This window comes from Enoplosus armatus, chromosome 14, assembly GCF_043641665.1.
Source record: "Enoplosus armatus isolate fEnoArm2 chromosome 14, fEnoArm2.hap1, whole genome shotgun sequence".
Taxonomy (NCBI): Eukaryota; Metazoa; Chordata; class Actinopteri; order Centrarchiformes; family Enoplosidae; genus Enoplosus; species Enoplosus armatus.
Window position 1 is genome coordinate 4,273,927 of NC_092193.1, and position 22,348 is coordinate 4,296,274.

At 41.0% G+C, this 22,348-nt stretch overlaps 1 protein-coding gene across 1 annotated transcript; it reads right to left on the reverse strand.

Moving 5' to 3' along the window:
* Positions 1–97: 97 nt before the first annotated feature.
* On the reverse strand, positions 98–20,953 carry LOC139295936 (kinesin-1 heavy chain-like). The gene is made up of 27 exons (XM_070918131.1): positions 20,696–20,953; positions 18,285–18,287; positions 16,386–16,473; positions 16,177–16,250; positions 15,955–16,059; positions 15,108–15,156; positions 14,383–14,438; positions 14,209–14,296; positions 13,985–14,109; positions 13,661–13,765; positions 12,170–12,315; positions 11,739–11,887; positions 11,142–11,329; positions 10,742–10,810; positions 10,073–10,279; positions 9,459–9,602; positions 9,020–9,211; positions 8,755–8,872; positions 8,186–8,241; positions 7,750–7,859; positions 7,543–7,644; positions 7,379–7,439; positions 6,894–6,965; positions 6,611–6,715; positions 6,106–6,322; positions 5,519–5,654; positions 98–3,067 (listed from the first exon to the last, which is right to left on the reverse strand). The coding sequence occupies exons 1-27, from the start codon at positions 20,819–20,821 to the stop codon at positions 3,064–3,066; spliced, it is 2,895 nt and encodes a 964-aa protein (XP_070774232.1). The 5' UTR covers positions 20,822–20,953; the 3' UTR covers positions 98–3,063.
* Between the last annotated feature and the right edge of the window lie 1,395 nt (positions 20,954–22,348).

The following is a 22,348-nucleotide window of genomic DNA, read 5'->3' on the forward strand; positions in this document are numbered from 1 at the left end:
GATGCCTCTTCAGCATTAAATTAAATTTGCTTCACTTTTTTGTTTTTAACAATTAGTTAAGTCTTAACCGAACACAAAAACAGAACAGAGATGCAAGTGTTTTCTCATAATTATTTAATCACACATACATTTACATCATGCAATCAATCCAAAACTGTGATCTCATGAACTTCCCATCTCTGTCCATATCAGAGCCCTGCTATTTGTGCCCCAGTTCTCCAGGAATGATCCAGTACCTTGTCCACTGATGGATCCTCAAAACTGTCCTTTAAAAATTGACCAACTATTACACAGTAATAAAAAAAAAGTGGCTACACTTTTGTTTTTAAATTTAGAATGAATGCAAAATTCAATTTAGATAAACACCACAAATATTATTGGCTGTTTTTATTAACCATTTTTTTCCCCATTTCATATCCAGTTTTGGTGGAAGGTCAAAGGATAAACATTTTGAGGTCCATGCTGCAAAGTCTTAACTAATCTAGACGATTACACAGAGGGAATAAACCATCTCCATAGACACCAAACACTGTCCTGTCATAGATATGGGGGAGCTACTCCTCCCTGCAGCTTGTGTAAAGTAATTAACACTACTTAAATTATTTGCTGTCAACAAACAGTTCAATTTACAGGGCTTTGGAAACTTCTTTTTCCTCCAGTCAAAAACAGCCACATATGGAGTGTTTTTTTTTTGAGTGCAGGTATTGTGAAGAAGTGCTATCAAACCCAACTTTCCTGTTACAAGATGACAGGTTTTAGTATGACATCTTACGAGAAAAAGCCGAAATCCTATCCCCCCTTTTGCAGCTATATTCGTTCCACTAGTCTCAGCCAAAAATGTATTTTGCAGTAGAACGTTTCTTTAATCTGTATTTATAAAAAGCTGAAACTAATTTAAGTATCTGCTACTGCACTGGATAGTAAAGTTTGACCATCTCGTCATCTACAGGGAGTTTACAGTCCAGTACAGTAGAAGATATTCCTTTATATTAGAATATCGTCCAGAAAAAACCCTGTATCACGTTCTAGCTTTTCAGAAAGGGCAATAAAAGAAGCCCTCAATGAGAAAATACATTGAGAACCAAAAGTTAGCAGAACAGAAGCTAACAAACAAGAGGGACAGGACTCTATATGTCAGGATTACCTCTGCAAGCACACCCTGATCACACCCGCCAGTCGACTGATATACAGTGTATTTTACAGTATATTGCACTTGCACAAGATGTTAGTGTTCTCACGCTGGGGTTACAATCACAACAAGCTCTTTGCCGATGCACTGGGGCTTCATCACAGGGTTAAAACAAACAAAAAAAAAAGATGCGGTGGAAATTAAAATGAAAAAAAAAAAAGAATGAAATGACACTAAAAAAATACAACAAAGACAATAAAACACAAATCCTACACCCCCTGACTAGATTTAGTTAAATAAACGCTTCCTCCAGATGATGACAGAAGATTGTTGTGCAATTTTAGACCCTGCTCTGCTGACTGGCTGATCAGCAGCGAGGGTCCCACCCATCGACTGATACCCCCCCGCCTGCCGTTCCCCTTCAAATATGCATCTATGCGATCTATGGAGCAATGAAAGAGATACAGTACATAAAACCCAGCAAAACACATTGCTTTCTGCAAATTTACAACCAAAGGGGCACGTACAGTTACAGGTCCTAAATCTATAAGAAACAACAAACAGGGTGTGAGAGGGAAGCCCAAAAAAAAAGAAAAATAGAAGCGAGGCACCCTGGAAGAGAAATCATGATACGACGGGGATCAAACGATTCCTGACAGACCAGGTTTACAACTAAAAAACAAAAAATAAAACGGTCCAGGAGATGAGTGAGTGACAGCGACCCAGCTAGGACAGGACAAGCATTGTGTGTGCTATTTCAGTCTATACGCCTGCAGTCTATGTGCTCCGATGTGCAGAGATATAAATAGCGTCCATTAACACAGCATTATCAACCACTGAGAGAAGTAAAAACAGTACATTTAGCTACTTAGCATAGGCTATGCTAAAAGGTGGAAGTTTGTTGTGTTAACCGGATCATTCTCTTCCTTCCTTCCTGTCTTTCTACATTCTTTACATCCTTCTCATGAAGTCACCAATAACGAGTATAGGTTTTATTTTAACTTAATGATAAAAACAATTGGCCTCCACAGGTATTTAGTTAAATACATCTACAGTACACTGTCGCACGTCTTGGCTTTTCTTCTTCTTTTTTTTTTTTTTTTTTTTTTTTTTTAATCTGTCTTTTTAGCTGTTCCCCTAATTCCATACAGCTCTCTCTCCAGGGAATCGTGTGCAGTCGTGCCAATTTTACATCTGTACAAGACCGGACAGAACAGTAGTGCTCAACGCCATCTAGTCAATTCAAAACCGTACATTTTTTTTTTGTAGTTTTTTTTCCTTAAAGAAGCATGTAAAATCTATCCAGAGAAAAGTGTGGTTAACAACCAATAATAGTAATGATGAAATGTACAGAGGTTAGCCTATAGGATCAAGCTATTTCTCGTGGTAGGGTCTCCTTTTTTTTTCTCTCTCTCTCTTTAGGTTGTGTTTTTACTCGTTGGTTTTTATTTTTTTCGGATCTTGCTACCCTTACATTCAGCTTGGCACAGTGCAGAACTACTCGCACGACGACGACTGATGACGACAGACTGTGCAAAACAAAAAAACGAGAACCGAAGCTGCACATTTGAGGTGCGCGCGGTTTCGTTTGCCGAGGCTACGCTCAAGACTGCATTTGGTTCGGTGGGTAAGAATATTATCTTGACTTTTGTAAATCAAATTTCTTTTTTTTCATTATTACATCCAGTAAGAGAAAAAGAGATAAGTCAATGATGAGAATTGGGGATAGTGGGAGAGTGGGTGGAGGTGTGGGGGTTGGAGCTGTACAGGCCAGGAATATTTATATATATATATTTATAATTCAGACACTCCTTCATGGCTCCAAAGCAGCGACGAGGAGCCTGTTCGCTGTAATGGAATGACAGGTTGTCGGGGTGGGCAGGGGGGGTGATATTGGCTTCTTCAGTGGTGTCGTCCTTCTATCCCGCTTCCATTCAGCTGCAGATAAAACAGAAAGAAAGGATGTAGTTAATGAATGTTGTACTTTCTACACATACACCTGCTCCCATCCATCAACCAGCTAAGATATATAGATTTATATCAAGATGTGTCAAACTAATTTAAAAAAAAAAAGAAAAAAGGAGGGTTTTTGGTTTTGTCACAAAAGCAAACTTAAACTTAAGCCTACTTACAGTGCATCCGGAAAGTATTCACAGCGCTTCACTTTTTCCACATTTTGTTATGTTGCAGCCTTATACCAAAATGGATTAAATTCCTTTTTTTCCTCAAAATTCTACACACAACACCCCATAATGACAACGTGAAAATTTTTTTTTTGAGATTTTTGCAAATTTATTAAAAATAAAAAACCTGAGAAATCACATGTACATAAGTATTCACAGCCTTTGCTCAATACTTTGTTGATGCACCTTTGGCAGCAATTACAGCCTCAAGTCTTTTTGAATATGATGCCACAAGCTTGGCACACCTATCTTTGGGCAGTTTCACCCATTCCTCTTTGCAGCACCTCTCAAGCTCCATCAGGTTGGATGGGAAGCGTCGGTGCACAGCCATTTTCAGATCTCTCCAGAGATGTTCAATCGGATTCAAGTCTGGGCTCTGGCTGGGCCACTCAAGGACATTCACAGAGTTGTCCTGAAGCCACTCCTTTGATATCTTGGCTGTGTGCTTAGGGTCGTTGTCCTGCTGAAAGATAAACCGTCGCCCCAGTCTGAGGTCAAGAGCGCTCTGGAGCAGGTTTTCATCCAGGATGTCTCTGTACTTTGCTGCATTCATCTTTCCCTCTATCCTGACTAGTCTCCCAGTTCCTGCCGCTGAAAAACATCCCCACAGCATGATGCTGCCACCACCATGCTTCACTGTAGGGATGGTATTGGCCTGGTGATGAGCGGTGCCTGGTTTCCTCCAAACGTGACGCCTGGCATTCACACCAAAGAGTTCAATCTTTGTCTCATCAGACCAGAGAATTTTGTTTCTCATGGTCTGAGAGTCCTTCAGGTGCCTTTTGGCAAACTCCAGGCGGGCTGCTATGTGCCTTTTACTAAGGAGTGGCTTCCGTCTGGCCACTCTACCATACAGGCCTGATTGGTGGATTGCTGCAGAGATGGTTGTCCTTCTGGAAGGTTCTCCTCTCTCCACAGAGGAACTCTGGAGCTCTGACAGAGTGACCATCGGGTTCTTGGTCACCTCCCTGACTAAGGCCCTTCTCCCCCGATTACTCAGTTTAGATGGCCGGCCAGCTCTAGGAAGAGTCCTGGTGGTTCTGAACTTCTTCCACTTACAGATGATGGAGGCCACTGTGCTCATTGGGACCTTCAAAGCAGCAGAAATTTTTCTGTAACCTTCCCCAGATTTGTGCCTCGAGACAATCCTGTCTCGGAGGTCTACAGACAATTCCTTTGACTTCATGCTTGGTTTGTGCTCTGACATGCACTGTCAACTGTGGGACCTTATATAGACAGGTGTGTGCCTTTCCAAATCATGTCCAATCAACTGAATTTACCACAGGTGGACTCCAATTAAGCTGCAGAAACATCTCAAGGATGATCAGTGGAAACAGGATGCACCTGAGCTCAATTTTGAGCTTCATGGCAAAGGCTGTGAATACTTATGTACATGTGATTTCTTAGTTTTTTATTTTTAATAAATTTGCAAAAATTTCAAAAAAACTTTTTTCACATTGTCATTATGGGGTGTTGTGTGTAGAATTTTGAGGAAAAAAATTAATTTAATCCATTTTGGAATAAGGGTGTAACATAACAAAATGTGGAAAAAGTGAAGCGCCGTGAATACTTTCCGGATGCACTGTAAGTAAGGACAATCTGAATATTAACACATTTACACTAAAACCTGGATTCCACATGGATTAAAGCAATATTTGTACTATTAATATTTGATATAAACATTCATGTGATTACTAAAGTATTGGTATAATCAGTGTAGAATTCCTCAAAAGTATGATACTTTTTCTGTATTGATTTGTCCTAATTTTTGTGTAAATTGGACCTTTTTATTGTTTTAGCGCTCGCTTATTCTAATTCTGTGAAGCAGATTTTTTAACCGTGTTTTTTAAAAAGTGCCATACAAATAAAGGTATTGTATATTCGTTTAGTTCTTTCACTCTGTACTGAGTCACCAGATGCAGTAAACAACACAAAAACATGCAACTTTAACAGAGGACAGCCATGTATGCTCTTACATATCTTTATTTTCTAAGATTTGGGGGTGACATGTAACGAAGGCCATCATCCAGAATCAAACTGGGGACATTAATGAAGAGGCTTTATCAATACATACAGAGGCAGTATCTTGGTTATTTATTGTCACTTTAATGTTAAAACTCTTAAAAACATTCCTTCTTTATTTACTGCATCTCTTAAATGACACATGGTCTTGTCAGCTTCCTGAAAAGAGCGGTGTTACACTTACTTCTTGTCTGGTTTGCCACTGCCTCCTCCCCTGATGGCCACAGTCTGGCTGTTCTGGTAGAAGCCTCCTCCGCTGCGGTTGATGTTGGGGTGGGTGGGAGACGCCACTGGCTGCTGCCCGGGTCGGATGGGCTTGGCTGTGGAGGGGAGAAAGAGGGCGATTGAGGATCGGCCTTTTCAGACGAAGACTGTCGTTTGTGATGTGACTTGAGATTTTACAGTTTTTCCAAGATCTCTACTGTCAAATACATAAAATCTCACTGCAAATCATAGCAAGAAACTCAAGTAGGTGGTGGAGAAGAGAGTCTTTTCAAGTTTATATAAAACTGACAAGACAACATTTTTAGGTATGTATATACAATCCCTGTGTACTTGAGTGTCCTTCAGAATAAATGTACTCCTCTATGTAGTTTGACATGTGCACTCCAGGCCCAATGGGATACTACATTTAACCCATTCTCTCCACAAAGGGTTAGTGAAAATGTAAATAATCTACACAATAGTGATATAACAGGATATTTCTCCAGCCAAAAAAAAAAAATTAAAAATGGTGTAGATGTGGTTCCCATCCCGTCCAGCACTACTAACCAATCTGGGCCGAATGTCCCCTCCTGGCCATGTTCTTGGCCCTGACGGCCTCCTTGATGCGGTCCACCTCCTGCTGGTAGCGCTTGCGGTCGCGGGCGGCGTTCTCCTTCGCCTCCTTCAGAGCAGACTCCAGGGCCTTGACCCGCTCAGCCGTAGCACGAAGACGCTTTTCCAGTTTAGGAAGCTCACAGCGCAGGTCTGCATTATCACGTACCAGCTGTGGGACAATTTGGATTGCTTTAAATCATTTCTTTCATCCAAATCTCTACATTAATCTACCAGCGGGGAACCACAGGGGAAAATGGGCAGGTGGACCAATCAAAGATAATGACAGGAAGATTGTAAGGAGAAGGCGGCAGAGCAAACTGAAGTAAATGCAGAGAATAACATGAATAAAGAGCAAGAAGAAAACAGGACAACTGCAAAGGGAGATCATTCAGACAAGGGTAACAAAGAACAGCAATTATCTTTGAAATGTTGTTGGGTGTGTATATCAAAATCCTACCTGTTTGTGAACCTTGGTGAGCTGCTCAAGATTGTTCTCAAGAAAGGAGATTTTCTGTTTCTGTGCTGCGCTGCCGCCGGTGTCATCCGAGTCCATCTCAGCGCTCTGCACAACAAGTCAAACACAAGCATTAAAACGTATATAAAACCCAGACGGACTTCCGATCACATCATACAATCCTTTAATCTGTATCACTTCAGTCGTCCCGACGTGTGTTCACGGCAGAACTTTGCTTGCTAAACAAAGTCTCCTCGTTACATCATATTCAATCATAGTGGTTCACCTTTTTCACTCTGGTAGCCAAGTCCTGGACAAAGAGCTTCCTCAGGTTGTGCAGGGTCTGCAGCTCCTTGGCCTTGAGGGGAAAAAAGACAAGCAATCAAAATCAGAAATAAAAACTTGATTGACTGGACTTGACTGAATGGAACAGACTGTAAGAACCAGTGTTATATCCAAGAATTGAACACAGTAGATGTCAATTTAGATTTAAGAAACTCAATGCAACAGCAAATGTGAACAGATGTTCCTACGTTTTTTAAAACCTCACTACTGAGGCTGGAGTTTAATTCAAAAGTTTTTATTATGTTGCGATCATATTGAATTTACTGTAAATAGTAGCTGTCAAATGGGAAAAAAAAACTTTATGGAAGACTTGTAGTGGAAATTATACAATCAATTCTACTTGCAAATGGACGTAACTCCGCTATCTGATATGACATAGACCCAAAATAAGTGCTTTTAATCATCAGCTGATTTAGATGAACTCACCACTGTCTCCTCCAGACCCTTCAGGTCCTGTCTGGCCTGCTCCCTTCTGTCCTGCATCACCCTGAACAACAACAACAACAGTTAAAATCAACAGAAATAAACATACCACTATGCTGTTGTATGACAGTGGACACTTTACTTTTGTGTGTGTGTGTGAAACATACGTAAGCTCGTGCAGCTTGCGGCTCTTCTCCTGGTCGGTGGATTTGAGTTTCTCATGCTCCACTCTGAGCCTCTCCTGCTCCAGCATGATCTTCTGGTTCAGACTGGAAGAGGCAACATCATAATATTTTAATATTTATTCACGCCTGTAGCTGTCCTTCCATTTCGAACGCAGCAATGACTGAAGACAACAGAAACTGAAGTCTTACTCCTGCAGCTCAGTGATGAGTTTCTCCTTGTTGTCCAGCTCATCTCTCAGGCTGCTGATCTGCTTCTGATGAGCTTCACGGTGGGAGTGGATCTGCTTCTCCACCGCTTCCTGAGCACACACAAATACACAACATTTGCATACTGTTTATTTGACAGAATAGTTTACAAAAACACAGTAAAAGATCGACATACTGTTAAGTTGATGCAAAAGTTAACATTTAGCATGTTGGGATTCTTTATACAATATTTTGAAGATAAGATATAAGATAAGCTCTTGGATGCAAATTCACAATTTTCTGTGTCAGAGTTTTCAAATGGTTGATGATGGCGACACCAGAAATATCAGAAATTGTAATTAATTTTCATTCCCTTGTAGAATTTGCAAAACTGTAGTGTGAACTTGTGTCCACTGTTTAATGGGGCTGAGGAACATACCTTGACTTCATTGGCAGTCTGAATCTCATTCTCTTTCTCCATAGCATGGACTTTCTCTGTGAAACAAACACAGGATTCATTGTCATGAGATTGGAGTAGCGGGATAAACACAGTGATGTTAATCTGAAAGCAACAACCAAATGTATTTTCTGCTGATTTAGACTTTCATAGACTCATAACCTGCTATGCCGTTCGGCATGCTGCTGCAGTCTTGTTCACACTTTTTAGCGCTCGCACTGATCCGCCATATTGTAAACACTATATAATACTGTAGATCCATACTTCAGTATCAGGAACCAACAACTGGAGCTGAAAAGCCTGTTTCCTAACTAATCCCAGGTTCATAGAAATTTGGAGCCCAGTCCAATTCAGAACCAGTTCTTGAAACCCAACCCTAGCAAGTTTTTCAAGTTGGGTAACTATGTTGTGGTCCCTGAGAGGCTATTTAACTTTTATTCTACAGCTCCTTTAAGGATTAATTTGCCTCCAATAGAAGTATTTAAGTGGACTTGAAGTGAGCGCTGGTGTCACGGCTACATCTGATGCTCTGTCCTCGAATAGTGACATACCCTGAGCGCTGAGCTTGACAAGTTCCTCATTGAGAGAGTCCACGTTCTCCTCCAGCTGCCTCTTCTTCTGCTCCACGTTGTGCAGGTACTCAGTCAGGGACTTGATTTTAGCCTCATGCTGGAGACAGAAGAAACAATGCATGCTTATACATTTAATCTTCATGAGGATTCAAAAATGAAATGTTTTTTTCTTTACATACACGCAGGGATCCGTCAGGTGTACGTTTTCAGTTCTCAGCATAACTTGTTGTCAGTTCCTACGTACCTGGGAGATGCGCAGCTGGCAGGCAGCCAGCTCGTTCTCGTTCTCATCCATTTTCTTGTTGCTCTCTGACTGGGTGCTCTCCAGCTGCTTGCAGCGTTTCACCATGGTCTTCACTTCTGACTTCATCTTACTGATGTAGAGACGGGCCACTGTGAACTCCTCGTCTATCATGCCACTGCCACCCTCATGTTGCTGAGGCACGGAGAAAGAAACAGGTGTTGATTATACATTTGATCATCAGAATATCTGACACTGTAATAGATATGACTTTTGTTTCAATATATTTTTAACACTGCAACATCCTGTGAAAGGATTTTATCTTATCATCCATTAAAACAATTCCAACAACTCCTTCTTCTACCTCTAGGTTCCTAGAGGCTGATGTTGCTACTGTAGCCATAGTGATGCTATAGTAGCCATGCAGAAGGCATCTCTGTACCTTGATATCATTGCTGCCCACGGCGATGCCAATCTCGGCTAGGTCTTTGAGCAGTGAAGACATCATCTCCGTCACCCTCTTCTTCTGGTGGTTGGACATCTCCTTCAGCTTCTGGAGCTCAGAGTCCAGAGACGACAGGATGGACTGCAGAGAGAGAGCATTCATTCTTTGTCTCTTGTTTTCACCCAAGAAAAAATAAATATTGTGTGCGCAGAGAAAAGTGTTCGGATTCTACTTTTACCCTTTTTCTTGTCATTAATTTATTATTACTATATGAAGTTCCACTATTTCGTGATTCATGTAAAGGATTTTTGCACCTGAACAAATCTAACGTGTGCATAAAACACATCATGAGACTGAAGACAGTCACCACAAAGTCCTTTTAAAATTGTGAAAGATAGAAAGGAAGAGGCTGTCGCAGCAATAAATAATAAAAACAAGTCTGTATGTTTGTTTGTTTTTTATCCCTGCAGGTTGTACAAATTTAATCATGGTGTTGCGTGTCTGTGTGTTGCATACTTACATAGCCAAAATAAAGGGCAAACAAAAGGCACATGACCAAAATTAAAGCGTCACAATGACTTTAAGCATGCTGATATCTGTCCCCAGCTCACCGATTTCTGGCTAAGCTCCTCGCTGATGGCCTCAAACTCCTTGGTCTTATCCTCCACCTCTTGGCTCTTCTGGTCATAATTGACGGCCAGCTCCTCCAGAGCCTGGAGCACCTCCTTCACCTCGTCCTTGGAGGCCTCGTTCTCTGCCTGCAGGCGGTTCAGCTCTGCCTGGAGGTTCTCGTGATCGCGGCGGGAGGAGGCTAAGAGCTGCAACAGGGGAGAGAAGTGGGGTAGAATTATGTTACTTGTTTGTTACTACTACTAGCCGTTATCAAAAACACAAACTTTCCTCATTGCTGGCTTTTTGTATTTTAAAATTGATAGATAGATGCATACAGCCCTGAAAATGACCTGAACAGTCAGGTCATAGTACAGTCTGGGGATTGCAGTAGTAATGTTATGACGTATTAAGTGTGCAAAACTCACTTTGCTTACTAGCGACAGAAATATTACAAAAAAAACAATGAGTAAACAATGACTACAGACCAATTACAATAGGATTTACTTTGAAGACTGTAGCCCTACTTGAGACAACAGGACTGGAGTAAGTAAAATATAAATACAACTTGACAGCTCTGAAAACTTCATGCGTCACCTCACACCTCTGAAACTACAAAGATCATTCTGCACTTGTGCCTTCCCTCCACCTGTTGGACCTCCAGTACTCACCTCATCCTGGTCCAGCATCTGCTGCTTCAGCTTCTCAGCCAGCTGGCTCTGCTGGTTGATTTCCTCATCCTTTAAAAAGTACAAACACATAAAGCAACATTAGCATTCACACCAGGAACCATAGGTATCCCTGGGGACGGTAGGTACAAGGTGACAGACCACTGATAAATGAAAAACGCCTTAAAAAAATACAAGGAACACTATTTACTTTTTCTTATGAAAATATCTGAATTTGTCCAAAATAAAGCAAAGATGCACATTTCTGAGTATAAATTTGTTTAGTTTGGCTTATTCAAAAAATTCATTATGACATATTCTTCTTTCAATGTGAAAGTAGGGTATAAAACCTGTATACATAGTGTGATAAGTCTACAAACCAACATCCTGTCCTCTCCCTCACCTTATCATCCAGCTGTTTGTAAAGCTTGGCCAGCTCGGCCTCACACTTGTCCTTCTCCACGTCGGTGAGACGAACACCCGGCACGTTGGGCGTGGAGGCCGGCTTGTCATTGAGTATGTTGTCCAGGGCCTGCACCTCGGCATTGGCCTTCTCCTTGTCAAACTGCTCCTCCACTGGCACACTCTCACCTGAGGTGGGAGCACACACACACACACAGTGTAAAGAGCTTCATTTATACTGTACTGTCAAAAAAGCAAATAAGTTTAAATTAAGTTGTCCCTGATACACTGTAAACCAAAACCAGCCCTTCAAATGATATGCAGTTAACAGTCTGTGAGCACACTACTCCTAGTTGTTAATACATTACACCTATACAAAGAGGTGTACTGATGTTTCCTATAATATGAATCTAAGACAACGTCTGTTTCTGCCATTGCAGCCACCATGGGAACCACAACTGAAACAGACCGAATCAAAACTAAAATTTCTACCGCACACGGCAAAAGAACCTGAATCAAATGCAAAAAGTTGCCTTTTTCTAAAGAATCTGTGGATGGGCATAGACGAAACAATGGAAAAAGACTACGACTTCCTCACCATTCCTCCAGCGGTTGAGCTCGTTCTCCAGCCAGGTGACGGTGTTCCTCAGGGTCTTATTCTTCTCCTTCTCCCTCTCATACTTCTGCTTCCACTGCTCTGCTGTAAGCTCGATGTTCACAACGACAGTGTTCTTGATAGTCTTTGCTCTGGATGTAGACAAAAACAGAAATTTTATGCACCATTATTCCTTCAAAAAAAAAAAAAAAAGGTACCTAAAGCTTGAACCATCACTGATTATGAATACACGTATGGTTTTCCATAACTTAACTACACATATACATGAACTTAGTAAACTCTATTTTTTGGAATTATCAATTAAAAGTAGCGTTTTTTTTTTTTTTTTTTAAAGGGATCTCAATTCGAAAGTATTTATATTACAAACTGAAGAAATAGCACAGGGCAGTATAGCTTGTTTTCGTTCTACCAACCTTTGTCCGAACATGAGGGTGGATTTGGTTTCGGCCTCGTTATAGGAGGAAGGCGAGCAGCAGATGACAATGGTGGTTCGACAGTTACCACCCAGCGAGTCCTGCAGGATACGGGTCATCTTGCTGTCTCGGTAGGGGATGTAGGCCTGGTATACACAAAAAGACATACAGAAAAACTTAATGAGCAGACCACAAATTAAGTGACTGTAAAAAATGTTGGATCATTGATCACACAAAAGCACAGTTAAAACACCTCTGCTAATATCACAAAGATTAATCCTCACAATAAAAAACATTTAACTTTGGGGAGAAGGAGCAGGGGTGCCATCTCTCAAAGCAAATGCCATATATCTTATGTGCAGCTATTGTTAAAGCTGTCACCTCTAACCTAAAGTGATCATGAGACAAGATGCATCTTGATGTGAGTGGCACACCACCTTGATTAGGGATGATGACAATAACACCCTACGTGACAGAGCCCAGAGTTAAACAGATGAAAAATATACAAAAGAAAGTACGGTATTCCCTAAGCTTCGATAATACACTTAAAGATGCTGCTGTCCTGCAACCGAAGAAGAGGCCTGTGGTTTCACCAGCACTGAGCCAACAGGATGTGACAGCTTCGGTTACAGTTCTCATGAGTTTACTAAAACTAGATAGCAGTTAAATGATAATTTGAGATATTATTGGTATTGATACAAAAAAAAAAACAAGCAGCGGCTGTCAGCTATATTTCTTTAGCCCCCACTATGCTCAGTCGGGAGTGAGACCTCTGTACAATAGCTCATTTGTTTTAGACCATCACAAATTTATTAGCAGCTGTCCACCCCAGGTTGTTTACAGAGCGAAGGGGCCTTTGAACAAACCAATCATTGATTAAAGTGAAAAGCATGAAATCACTATGAAGCAGCTAAAGCAAAACAATGCTTAGAGGAAAGTTTTTATCTGCTCAAGTTATTTCTGCAGTACAAAGGACCTACAGATGGTTGAAAATGGCCCTTTCACACGATAAGATAACTGAAAAGGATGTTGTTTTCCAGATGCACACCTAGCTCTGGGCTGTGCAGCTGCTAAACAGTAGAAGTCCCTTATGTCTGCTACATTAACGGTAATATGTGTAATTTCCAAATGCTATAAAAACATTTGGGGAAGAAATCATCTCCTGAGGTTATAACAGATCTAATATTTGTTGTGCTGAATAAGCTACATGATAATGCCAAAGACAGATTTGGGCTCATTATATTCTGAAGGAAAGACTAAAGCTTAACTGGCAAGACAGTTAACTGTCACAATAACCTCAATTGGGAAACACATTTATCTCACCAGATAATTCACTTGTACTTACAGAGCAAATTAAAAGACCAAATCCCACAGAACACCACCACAACATATTAAACAAATGGATCTCCATAATGACAGATTTAATGGCAGATTTGAGAAACACCACCAAAGCCTCTAGAGACTGAAGAGAGTTGACGCAGAGTTACTGACCGTTCCTTCAGCCAGAGCAGAGATGACGTTTCCCAGGGACGACAGAGACTTGTTGATGTTCTTGGCTTCATCCAGCACAGCTCCCTCTGCTCCTGTTTTACTGACCTGAAAATCAGATAGACAATAACCTCAACAAGGTGCTGTGCAGCTCAATGTTGAGGACAAAGAACAGACCCCAATCTGAACCCCACCCAGGTAAGACAATACAGGGAAAATGGGTCCAAAACCAAAAAAGTAAATTACAAAACTTAATCACAAAATGATGAATATGCCAAGTCAAAGAAATCTACTAATATGTATGACAGATGGTTTAGCTCTCTGTACCTTTTCACTGCCAGCCAGATCCACCAGGTAAAGTTTGCCGCTGAGCTTCTGCTCTGTCTGAGTGTTCTCCTGTTTGACGTTTATCAGGAAAATACTGTGACTCCTGGAGCTGTGCTCGTTCATGTCTAAAGGAGAAATGACACCCATCAGCCTCAAAAATGCAAAACCTCCAGTCAATGGATTTGCGACACAAATCGTTGTAAAACAACAGTGTGGTATCTTACTTGTAACTGCTACGTGTCTGTTTGATTTGCCTTCATCAATCGTATCCATGACCTCATCTGGGCTGCAGACAAATCTCTCAGTGCAGCCCTTTGAAGAAAAGCAGAATACAACGTTAGATGATTGGCCTTCACAAACAAGTTTAGCCGGATGCTTGACAGGAGGTTAGGTCTCACCTTGACGTAGGGGACTCTGTTTTTGTCTTCATGCACTGACAGATTGGTCTTTGACACTGGAGATGAGAGGACAAAGGTATCAGGGAAACACATGGCATACTGTGGGTATACCACTTTAATTTTTACAGCCTTTAACATTTGAATTATAAACATTTATATAGACAGGAAGTTAAATTCTGTTTATATCCTTGTGTGTGCTTCAAATGTTTAACAAGACAACTTGATCTCTGGTCATCACATCTGAAATGCTCTTCGAGTTGAATGGCTCCCATCAGGAAATCTTCAAAAATCTTTCCCCACTGACAAATTTACAGCGTAAGCACCAGAAAACTTCCACTCAGCAGGAGATGAGCTACAACTGTTAGCCAACCACAACAAGTATTGTGGGGACTGTCTTCAAATTAATATAATATATTTTCATTTTCAAGTTTCTGCAGCTCAATTTGACACCAGTCTATTCAAGGTGGTGACCACTGTCAAACACTTGTCTTGAAATGGTGACTCAGTTGAAAATATCAAGTGTTTTCATGTGCTGTTATATATGTAGAATATACATATTTACAACAAAGTCAGTGCGTTTACAGCTGACATGCCCATCCATCATGTTCCTAACACAGAAGCTCATTCATTTTCTCAACGTTTCACAGGCTTTTCTGTTCCACCTGTCTGGTACAACTAGGAGAAATGATGAGTATGGTGTTCACCGCACCATTGCAGCCACTTACCATCCAAAAGGTCCCGGATCTTGTCTAAGTAAATTTCAAAATATGAAACCTGTAAAACAGAGAAAGAACCTCGTTATTCTGCAATCCAGCTGGGAGATCAGACCATAAAATCAAAATACACACAGGGGGGTTGCCTGGTTTACTGCAAATGATAAACTGTAATATTATATCTTTCTTTATACCTATTCCTAATCATTACAAACCCAAGAGGCACAGAAAAACTCAACAAACTAGATGTATGAAGGTGTTTCTAATGATTTTTTCATATTCTTTCCTTGAATAATTCAATATATTTCTTCACACTTGCCTTTCAGAGATTCTGATAGTAACACTTTGGACATGTTCAGCTCAACTCTGACATTTTCACAGAATCAACACAAGTTAGATAGTTGGGTATTTTCTGCACAGCAAAAAATACTCTGCATTAAGTAAATGTCTCACCACTATTTTCACATTTCATTATTTCTACCATTCCCAACACAACACGTATTTATTAACACCATGTGTTGTAATGCAAGAGTAGCGATCAACAAACATAGTGGAGAGTCAGCCAGGAAATATGATGCAGCAACAATAAGGGACATATCGACCTCCTCCATCACTTGATGATGGAGGTGCAGAAAAAAAATGCTTAGTAATAGCAAACTGCAAAACAGGAATTACAAAGCTTGTTCCTATCCCCACATATTCTGTTTGACATTGTGTTAGTCAGCCATAAATATCAGACATTAAACACATTACCAGAAATTGGAATGTTTTGGATTAGAAATTACATTTTCTATTTGGCAGTGTCTTGGTACAACTGGTGGTGGGACAGTTCAACAGCTTGCCCCTTCAAACTACTTACTTTGATGTGAAACTCCAGGTTTTCGTCCATGGAATAGATGTAGTTGAAGATATCTTGCACTATCCTGGGGATGATGCCCATTGCATCTGTGTCATGGAGATTCCCCTGCAAACAGAGAGCACATGAATTTAATGTAATGATGTGAAGTGAAGATTTTGATTCAAAAACAAGATGCACTTCAGTTGAAAATAAACAACACCAGTACGTAGAAGTCATCCTTACCTCCATGGTGTGTGTTTTACCAGATGATGTCTGCCCGTATGCAAAAATTGTTCCATTGTATCCATCCAAAACATCTACAAGACACCACACAAAACATGTTGAAGCAAGGATTCAGTATTTAAGTGAAGATTTAAAAAAGGGCTCGGGTCATTTTCATTTGTTGTGTGCATGCCTCTAAATAATAAGTCTGTAAGTAAACAAGATCTCACCTTTGACAATCTTCTGGGCGCAGGCATTGTACACTTGTTCCTGTGTTGTATTTGACTGAAACACTCTGTCGAACATGTACGGTTTGCCCTGTAATCAAGAGAAGAAGAAGAGGGAGTGAGTGAGTGGCAGCTACAGTACCAAAACAAAACCCATTATTGGGTAACCTCGTTCAAAATAATAATCTGTGACATGTTTTGTAAACAGATCTGTGTGTACTACTTTCTTTCACCAAATGACAAACACAAAAGCCATCCAACATAAGTTCACCAAGCACCAAGCATCAGATAATTGTTTACTGAGAGATGTTATGCATTCTGCATGTCCAGTTGCAGAAACAGTAGTTTGGAATCAATATATCATGATCAGTGATTGCTGTTATGGCTGAGGTGACCAACATAAGGAGATCCATCTACAGAAACTAAAACTTCAAAAAAGGAAAAGGCATATGCATGCAGTCCCTACTGACCCTTCGCTTTTGAAAGTCAGCTTTCCTGACACAACTTCTCTCATCCATCCATTTGAACTCTGCTCCAACAATCTCGGCACAGCATTTAAAATGAACTAAACTAGAACCTGAGCTTTTACCACTGGCTAAAGAGGCAGAGTATAGCTGATTCTGATATCCCATGGGCCATTCAAAACTTCAAAGCACAATTCCAGTGAGATAGCAATCAATAACAAGCAATTCAATGGTTCAACTGAGATGGCATGCTGTCTCTGGAGGTTTAAAGTCCCAGTTGACTCATCTCTTCTCCAGCCTGATGGGTGGGGTTCTAGCGGCGGTGTATAAAGTGTTTGAGAACAAGACAGCTCCATTCGCATACAATACCACCGTTTGCAAAACATACATGCCTTAGTGTCAGTAGATTTTGTCAGATTCAGTGTTAACACCTGTAAGAGCAGGAGAGGGCTGAAAACGTCGTCAAGCCGCTGGTGTCACCTTGGAGACAACACTAATTAGGGCATTCTCGTTTAGGACCGTGTAAACACAATCATAACTCAAGGTGAAACCACAAATATGTCACTGCCTTGCATTAAAAGCTAACAGCACCTTTACTAGGACTAGAATGAGTCACACTACTACAGCTGAGATGTCCTCAATTTGCACTCTGGCTCATAATCCCCCCCTCCCCGACAGACGGTCACATCTAAAGTACAGCTCTGTGCAACACAGACCAGCCGCATCTTAAGACGTTGATAATTCACTCCAGCTAGCCACATCCTGGAAATTAAACCTGCCCAGAACAAGAGCGCTGAGCCACTATCGGGACTGCCAGACACTGTCAGCAAACAATAGCAGAGTTTAAAGTCCTCATCGTTACTGCTGCTACTGGCCTGGTCACCTACACTTCTGTCTAATGGGATTACTTGCTGAAAATGTAATTACAGTGAAAAGCATTGTTGGAGTATTAAGTAGTGCTCCGTCATGTTCCTGCTTCCTGATGACTTTGTTATGATACTTGCCCAGGCTAAGCCATTCGGAAGAAACAGAGTCCAAGGTTATTCTGCAGCATCCACATGATTCTTGTTGTATGATGCATGAAATGTAATTGGATTTGTGCTGCTAGGCAAAATGGGTCAGTTTTATTAATTTAGGTTTGTTGGTCACCTTTCTTCCTGGTACACAGCTGGCAGGAAACAGGTGTCAATTGCATCCATGTTATTTACTTGTTTAAATGCGTTAGGAACACTTTTACTTATCTCTCTAATCCTTTTCTTTCCTTTTATCTCTCACGCACCTCCACCACTACGCTATCTAAAAGTAGCTCAGACGTGTTCTTGCGAGGTGTCCCAGGTACTGTATGTAAATAGTACATGTGACAGCAAAGCATGGGGGAATGACCTGATCTATTATGTGCAAAACTGACAGGGAAGTAATGGATGCATGAATAATTGACCTGCTGCACAGTCACACTATGCTGGCAAACTGAGCTTGGCAAACCAAGCTAGTTACGACACCCATACTACCTCATCTGGAAACTTAATCTCCCTCCCTTTTCAGCAGAAGACTGGCAGGACTTTAAAGTCAGCCACAGCTGAGTAAGGGCGTACTGCAAGAATATGTGTCCCTCCATGAATATCTGAGAGTATCAAAGCAGCATCACCAAGGCCTGCAATGGTGAAGCTGCTTGTCAGACTTATTTACAACACGCAATGTGGTCAGCTTCACCACTGGCCGAACACTACGCTGTTGAGGCTCCAGCCCTAATACAGGGTCCACGCCCTAGATTGTTTCAAAGCGGATAAAAATATGAGCAAAGTGAGTCAGTCACCATGGATAAGAGCATCTGCAAAACAAAGTACATCACCATAATAATTACCCTCCCCACCCGGAGAGATAGCCCAGCGCCCGGCCAACTGCCTGCTCTGATTGGTCGAACAGCTGGTTACCAGGAGAGAAAACACAGGGGGATTACCCAGGAGCCCTGTGCTGCTGCTTATGGGCGCTGTATGTGTTGTGCTTCTCAAAGCAGATGAACCAGCAGAGGTTACAAGGCTCTGGCCTGCAACACTTGCGTCCTTCACAATGTGCACTGGTATTTTGGCACCATGACTGGCACTCAGGCATGATGTGGCCCAGCCCAGTTCAGAGGGGTACAGACAGTGAGCTTGCTATTTGTTAAAAAGCCTGAAGTCAGTGTCAGCAAAACTATTCAAGAAGTCACCACAGCTACAACAGTCGTCTCTGTTTCGCATGACGGAAAATGAATAGTCTTGTTGTATTCTAAATCCACCACCTAAATTAGTAGGTTAACCTAACAGGATGTGATTCATATGTACTCAGCCAAATCTTGCAACTTCACAAATGGAATTCAAGATCAGTTTCTATTGCCTTGTAAACTCTTCTTAAGCACAGGTGAGCAAAGACACCAAAGTCCACAAAGAGAATGATAGTTTGTCACCAAGGAAGCCTAATGTTTAACCAAGATTTTTTTTTTCAAATGATACACCATTGGCTTTTGCACATTTAACATGTACAAACTTGAGATGTCAGCCTGGCTTTTATGCTGTTGTTATGCTTCCTAATTACTACAGTCATAAGGTGGATGAAAAGACCAACCTTTTTCCTTTTCCGCATGATTTTAAATCATGCCATATAGATGTGGTGCAGAGACATGCAACGGCATGAGCCCAGGTTGTGTAAACAAGACATATTGTATAGGCGTATGATGGCAAAGCAGTGCACATCATTAGCAACTGATGCCAGGGCAAATTATTTGTTGATTCAGTAAAGTGGAAGTGACATGGCAGAGTATTAGTAAAGGCATTTCCTTCTTTTGTCATAGTGGAAATTGTGTCCATGTCATTATCCTTATCAAGTGCTGGGGAGGTCTGTATCAATAGATGGCTAATTACACCAAAGACAACAAACTCTGGTTTGATCCCAAACTGAACATCCTCACCAGATGAAGTATTTACTCAATATGTTGAATACTTGAACCTGTTGGGTTATTAACTGTAAAGTGTCCAGTCACTGAGGGCCAACAGAATACCACTGGCCTGCACATAATTTGACATTTCCACTCCCACTGATATTATTTTGACATTACCATTGTCTGTGCTTCTTATTCCTTCATGGGCGCATATTTTCAGTCTATATTCAGTAATTTCAACTCTGTCATCAAAAGGGTTGGTTATGTAGCCAGCTGGTCAGCTAACTAATGTTAGCTTTAATTAAGCAACAGTATTAAAACTAGCCAGCTAGCCAAGGCCGGCTAATCTGTCAACTACCAGCTGGCCTAGCCTGCTAGCCAACAGTCTGTTAGCCACTACTAAATCAAAGCTGGCTTACGCTTTATGCTGACGCAAACTGTTCATAATTAATAGCGTTATCGTTACAGATGCACAGATCCTTGTTAATTAATGTCGTGATAATAATGTCGTGAATAGCGTACAGGATTGGCAGGCTAACGCTGGCGACATTTTAACCTGTGCCAGTCAATGTGTTTGTGGCTTTGTTGAATGACAGCTTGCTAGCCATGACAGGGCAACTGCGAATAGAGACATTTTACGGCAACTGCAATTTGACTGGCTATTTGAAATGTGAAATTGTAGTCTGCTGCCGACTGTCCACGGACTGGGAACAAAATAAGTCACAAGTTAAATGTAACTGATTGTTTTGATGGCGCCAGAAGTTGGCTGCAACTGAGGGCCAGCGGAACAACGCAACGGTTAACAGGTCAGCCCTTGCTAACGTTAGCTAACAAGCTAAGGTTGCTAACTACCGTAGCTACAAGACAATCAAAAATGGCGTACTGCTGACTGAGCCAGAGGGCTGTCAAATAAGTAGCGACACAAAATAACTCACCCCGATAACAACAGTCTCGTCCCCTTGAAACTTGGGAATGTATCTGTCGCCTCTGGTCACCTCGGAGCTGTTCAGGGGCCTAAAACGGCACATCACTTTGATGGTGCACTCCGCCGGGTCGGCCATCTTCCACGGTTTACGAATGGAAATTCACCAATAAAAACTGAAGTATATCCTGGATCCCAGGAGCGGCCGTGGGGGGCGAAAAGGGAGGCCGAGCCCCTCGGTCCCAAGCTCAGGTTCTTGAAAGGGCGATTATCTGTCGGGCATTCAACAAAAATCCTTGTTTTCCTCTCAATCACTTCCCCCTCCTGTTAGGAAGCCATGATACCGGTGGATCAGCGGCTGGCCACCTCACCCCTCCTGCTGCTGTGGATGTGGTTCACAATGACGTCACCTCGGCGCTCCCCTCCTCACTGTGTGTCTGTCATTGTGAAGAAATACTCAATAATCAGTGGACATCAACAAAAGCACCAATCAGCCTCTGAAAGCAATAGGCAATATCAAAATGGGGCACGACGGTATACACTCATACTTTACTCATTGACATTTGCGTGTTTTTTTCTGAGTAGGACAGTGATGGAAAGTACATTTACTCAAATACTGTAGTCTACTTACTTATTAGAAGGTATCTGTCATTTTCTGCTACTTTATACTTCTACTCCCAAACATTACAGAGGGAAAGATTGTACTTTTTACTCCACTGCATTTATCTGACACCTTTAGTATATTTTACATCATTACATTTTCTCCACCGGAACCAGCTACAACATTAAAATGCTGCTTATGTGTTAACGCATCAGAAATAATCCAATAATAGAACAAATATAGTAATAATTTAGGATTTTCTGCATAATAAGTACTTTTACTTTTAATACTTAAATGCTGATAACACTTAAGAACTCTTACTTAGATACAAATTTCAAGGTAGTACTTTTACTTGTAATGGAGTATTTTTATACTGTGGTATTGCTACTCTTACTTAAGTAAATAATTTGAATACTTCCACCACTGGACACAATCAGTGTTGAAAATGTTACTTTTGTAAAAGTACAAAAGTACTATCAGAAAAAATACAATCAAATAAAAAGTAAAAGTATATGTAATGTTATTATATAACATAATATTGAATTATTGTTGCATTCATGTGTAAGCAGCATTTTAATGTGTAGCTGGTCCAGTTGGAGCTATTTTAACCATTCTACATAGTGTTTTTTCATTATAGGTTTTGTATGGAAAATCTTAATCTGACAAGTAATTAGTAACTATAGCTCTCAAATACGTGTAGTGAAGTAAATAGAACAATGCCTTTGAAATGTAGTGAAGTAGAAGTATGACGTAGCATAAAATGGAAGAAAACACAGTCCATTATTGGACATGATATAGCAGGTAAAGTCGCCCTAGTCTTGACCTTTTAGGCCAAAAGACAGCAGCCTATCTCTCATTAGTCCGAACCCCTTTATAAGAACTGTGGAACAGCAGAGGTGTCAAAACCTTGTGGTCATCTGACTACTACATGTATTAAACTTGTAGTTAAACTTTAACAGTGAATCGGATTTTACAACAGCTCCTGAATTTAGAGTAGTAAAAAGGCAAGTCAGTATTTCACCTTGAAATGTAGTGGACTAAAAGAAGCTTGATATTGCCATGAAG

Bases quoted from the DNA above. Each gene is read 5' to 3' on its own strand.
- LOC139295936 (XM_070918131.1), bottom strand. From the start codon at position 20,821: ATGGCCGACCCGGCGGAGTGCACCATCAAAGTGATGTGCCGTTTTAGG. The intron at 14,439-15,107 runs GTAAGTGGCTGC...TCTCATCTCCAG, and splicing joins GATCCGGGACCTTTTGGATG to TGTCAAAGACCAATCTGTCA. The intron at 7,860-8,185 runs GTATGTTCCTCA...GTGTGTGCTCAG, and splicing joins AGACTGCCAATGAAGTCAAG to GAAGCGGTGGAGAAGCAGAT.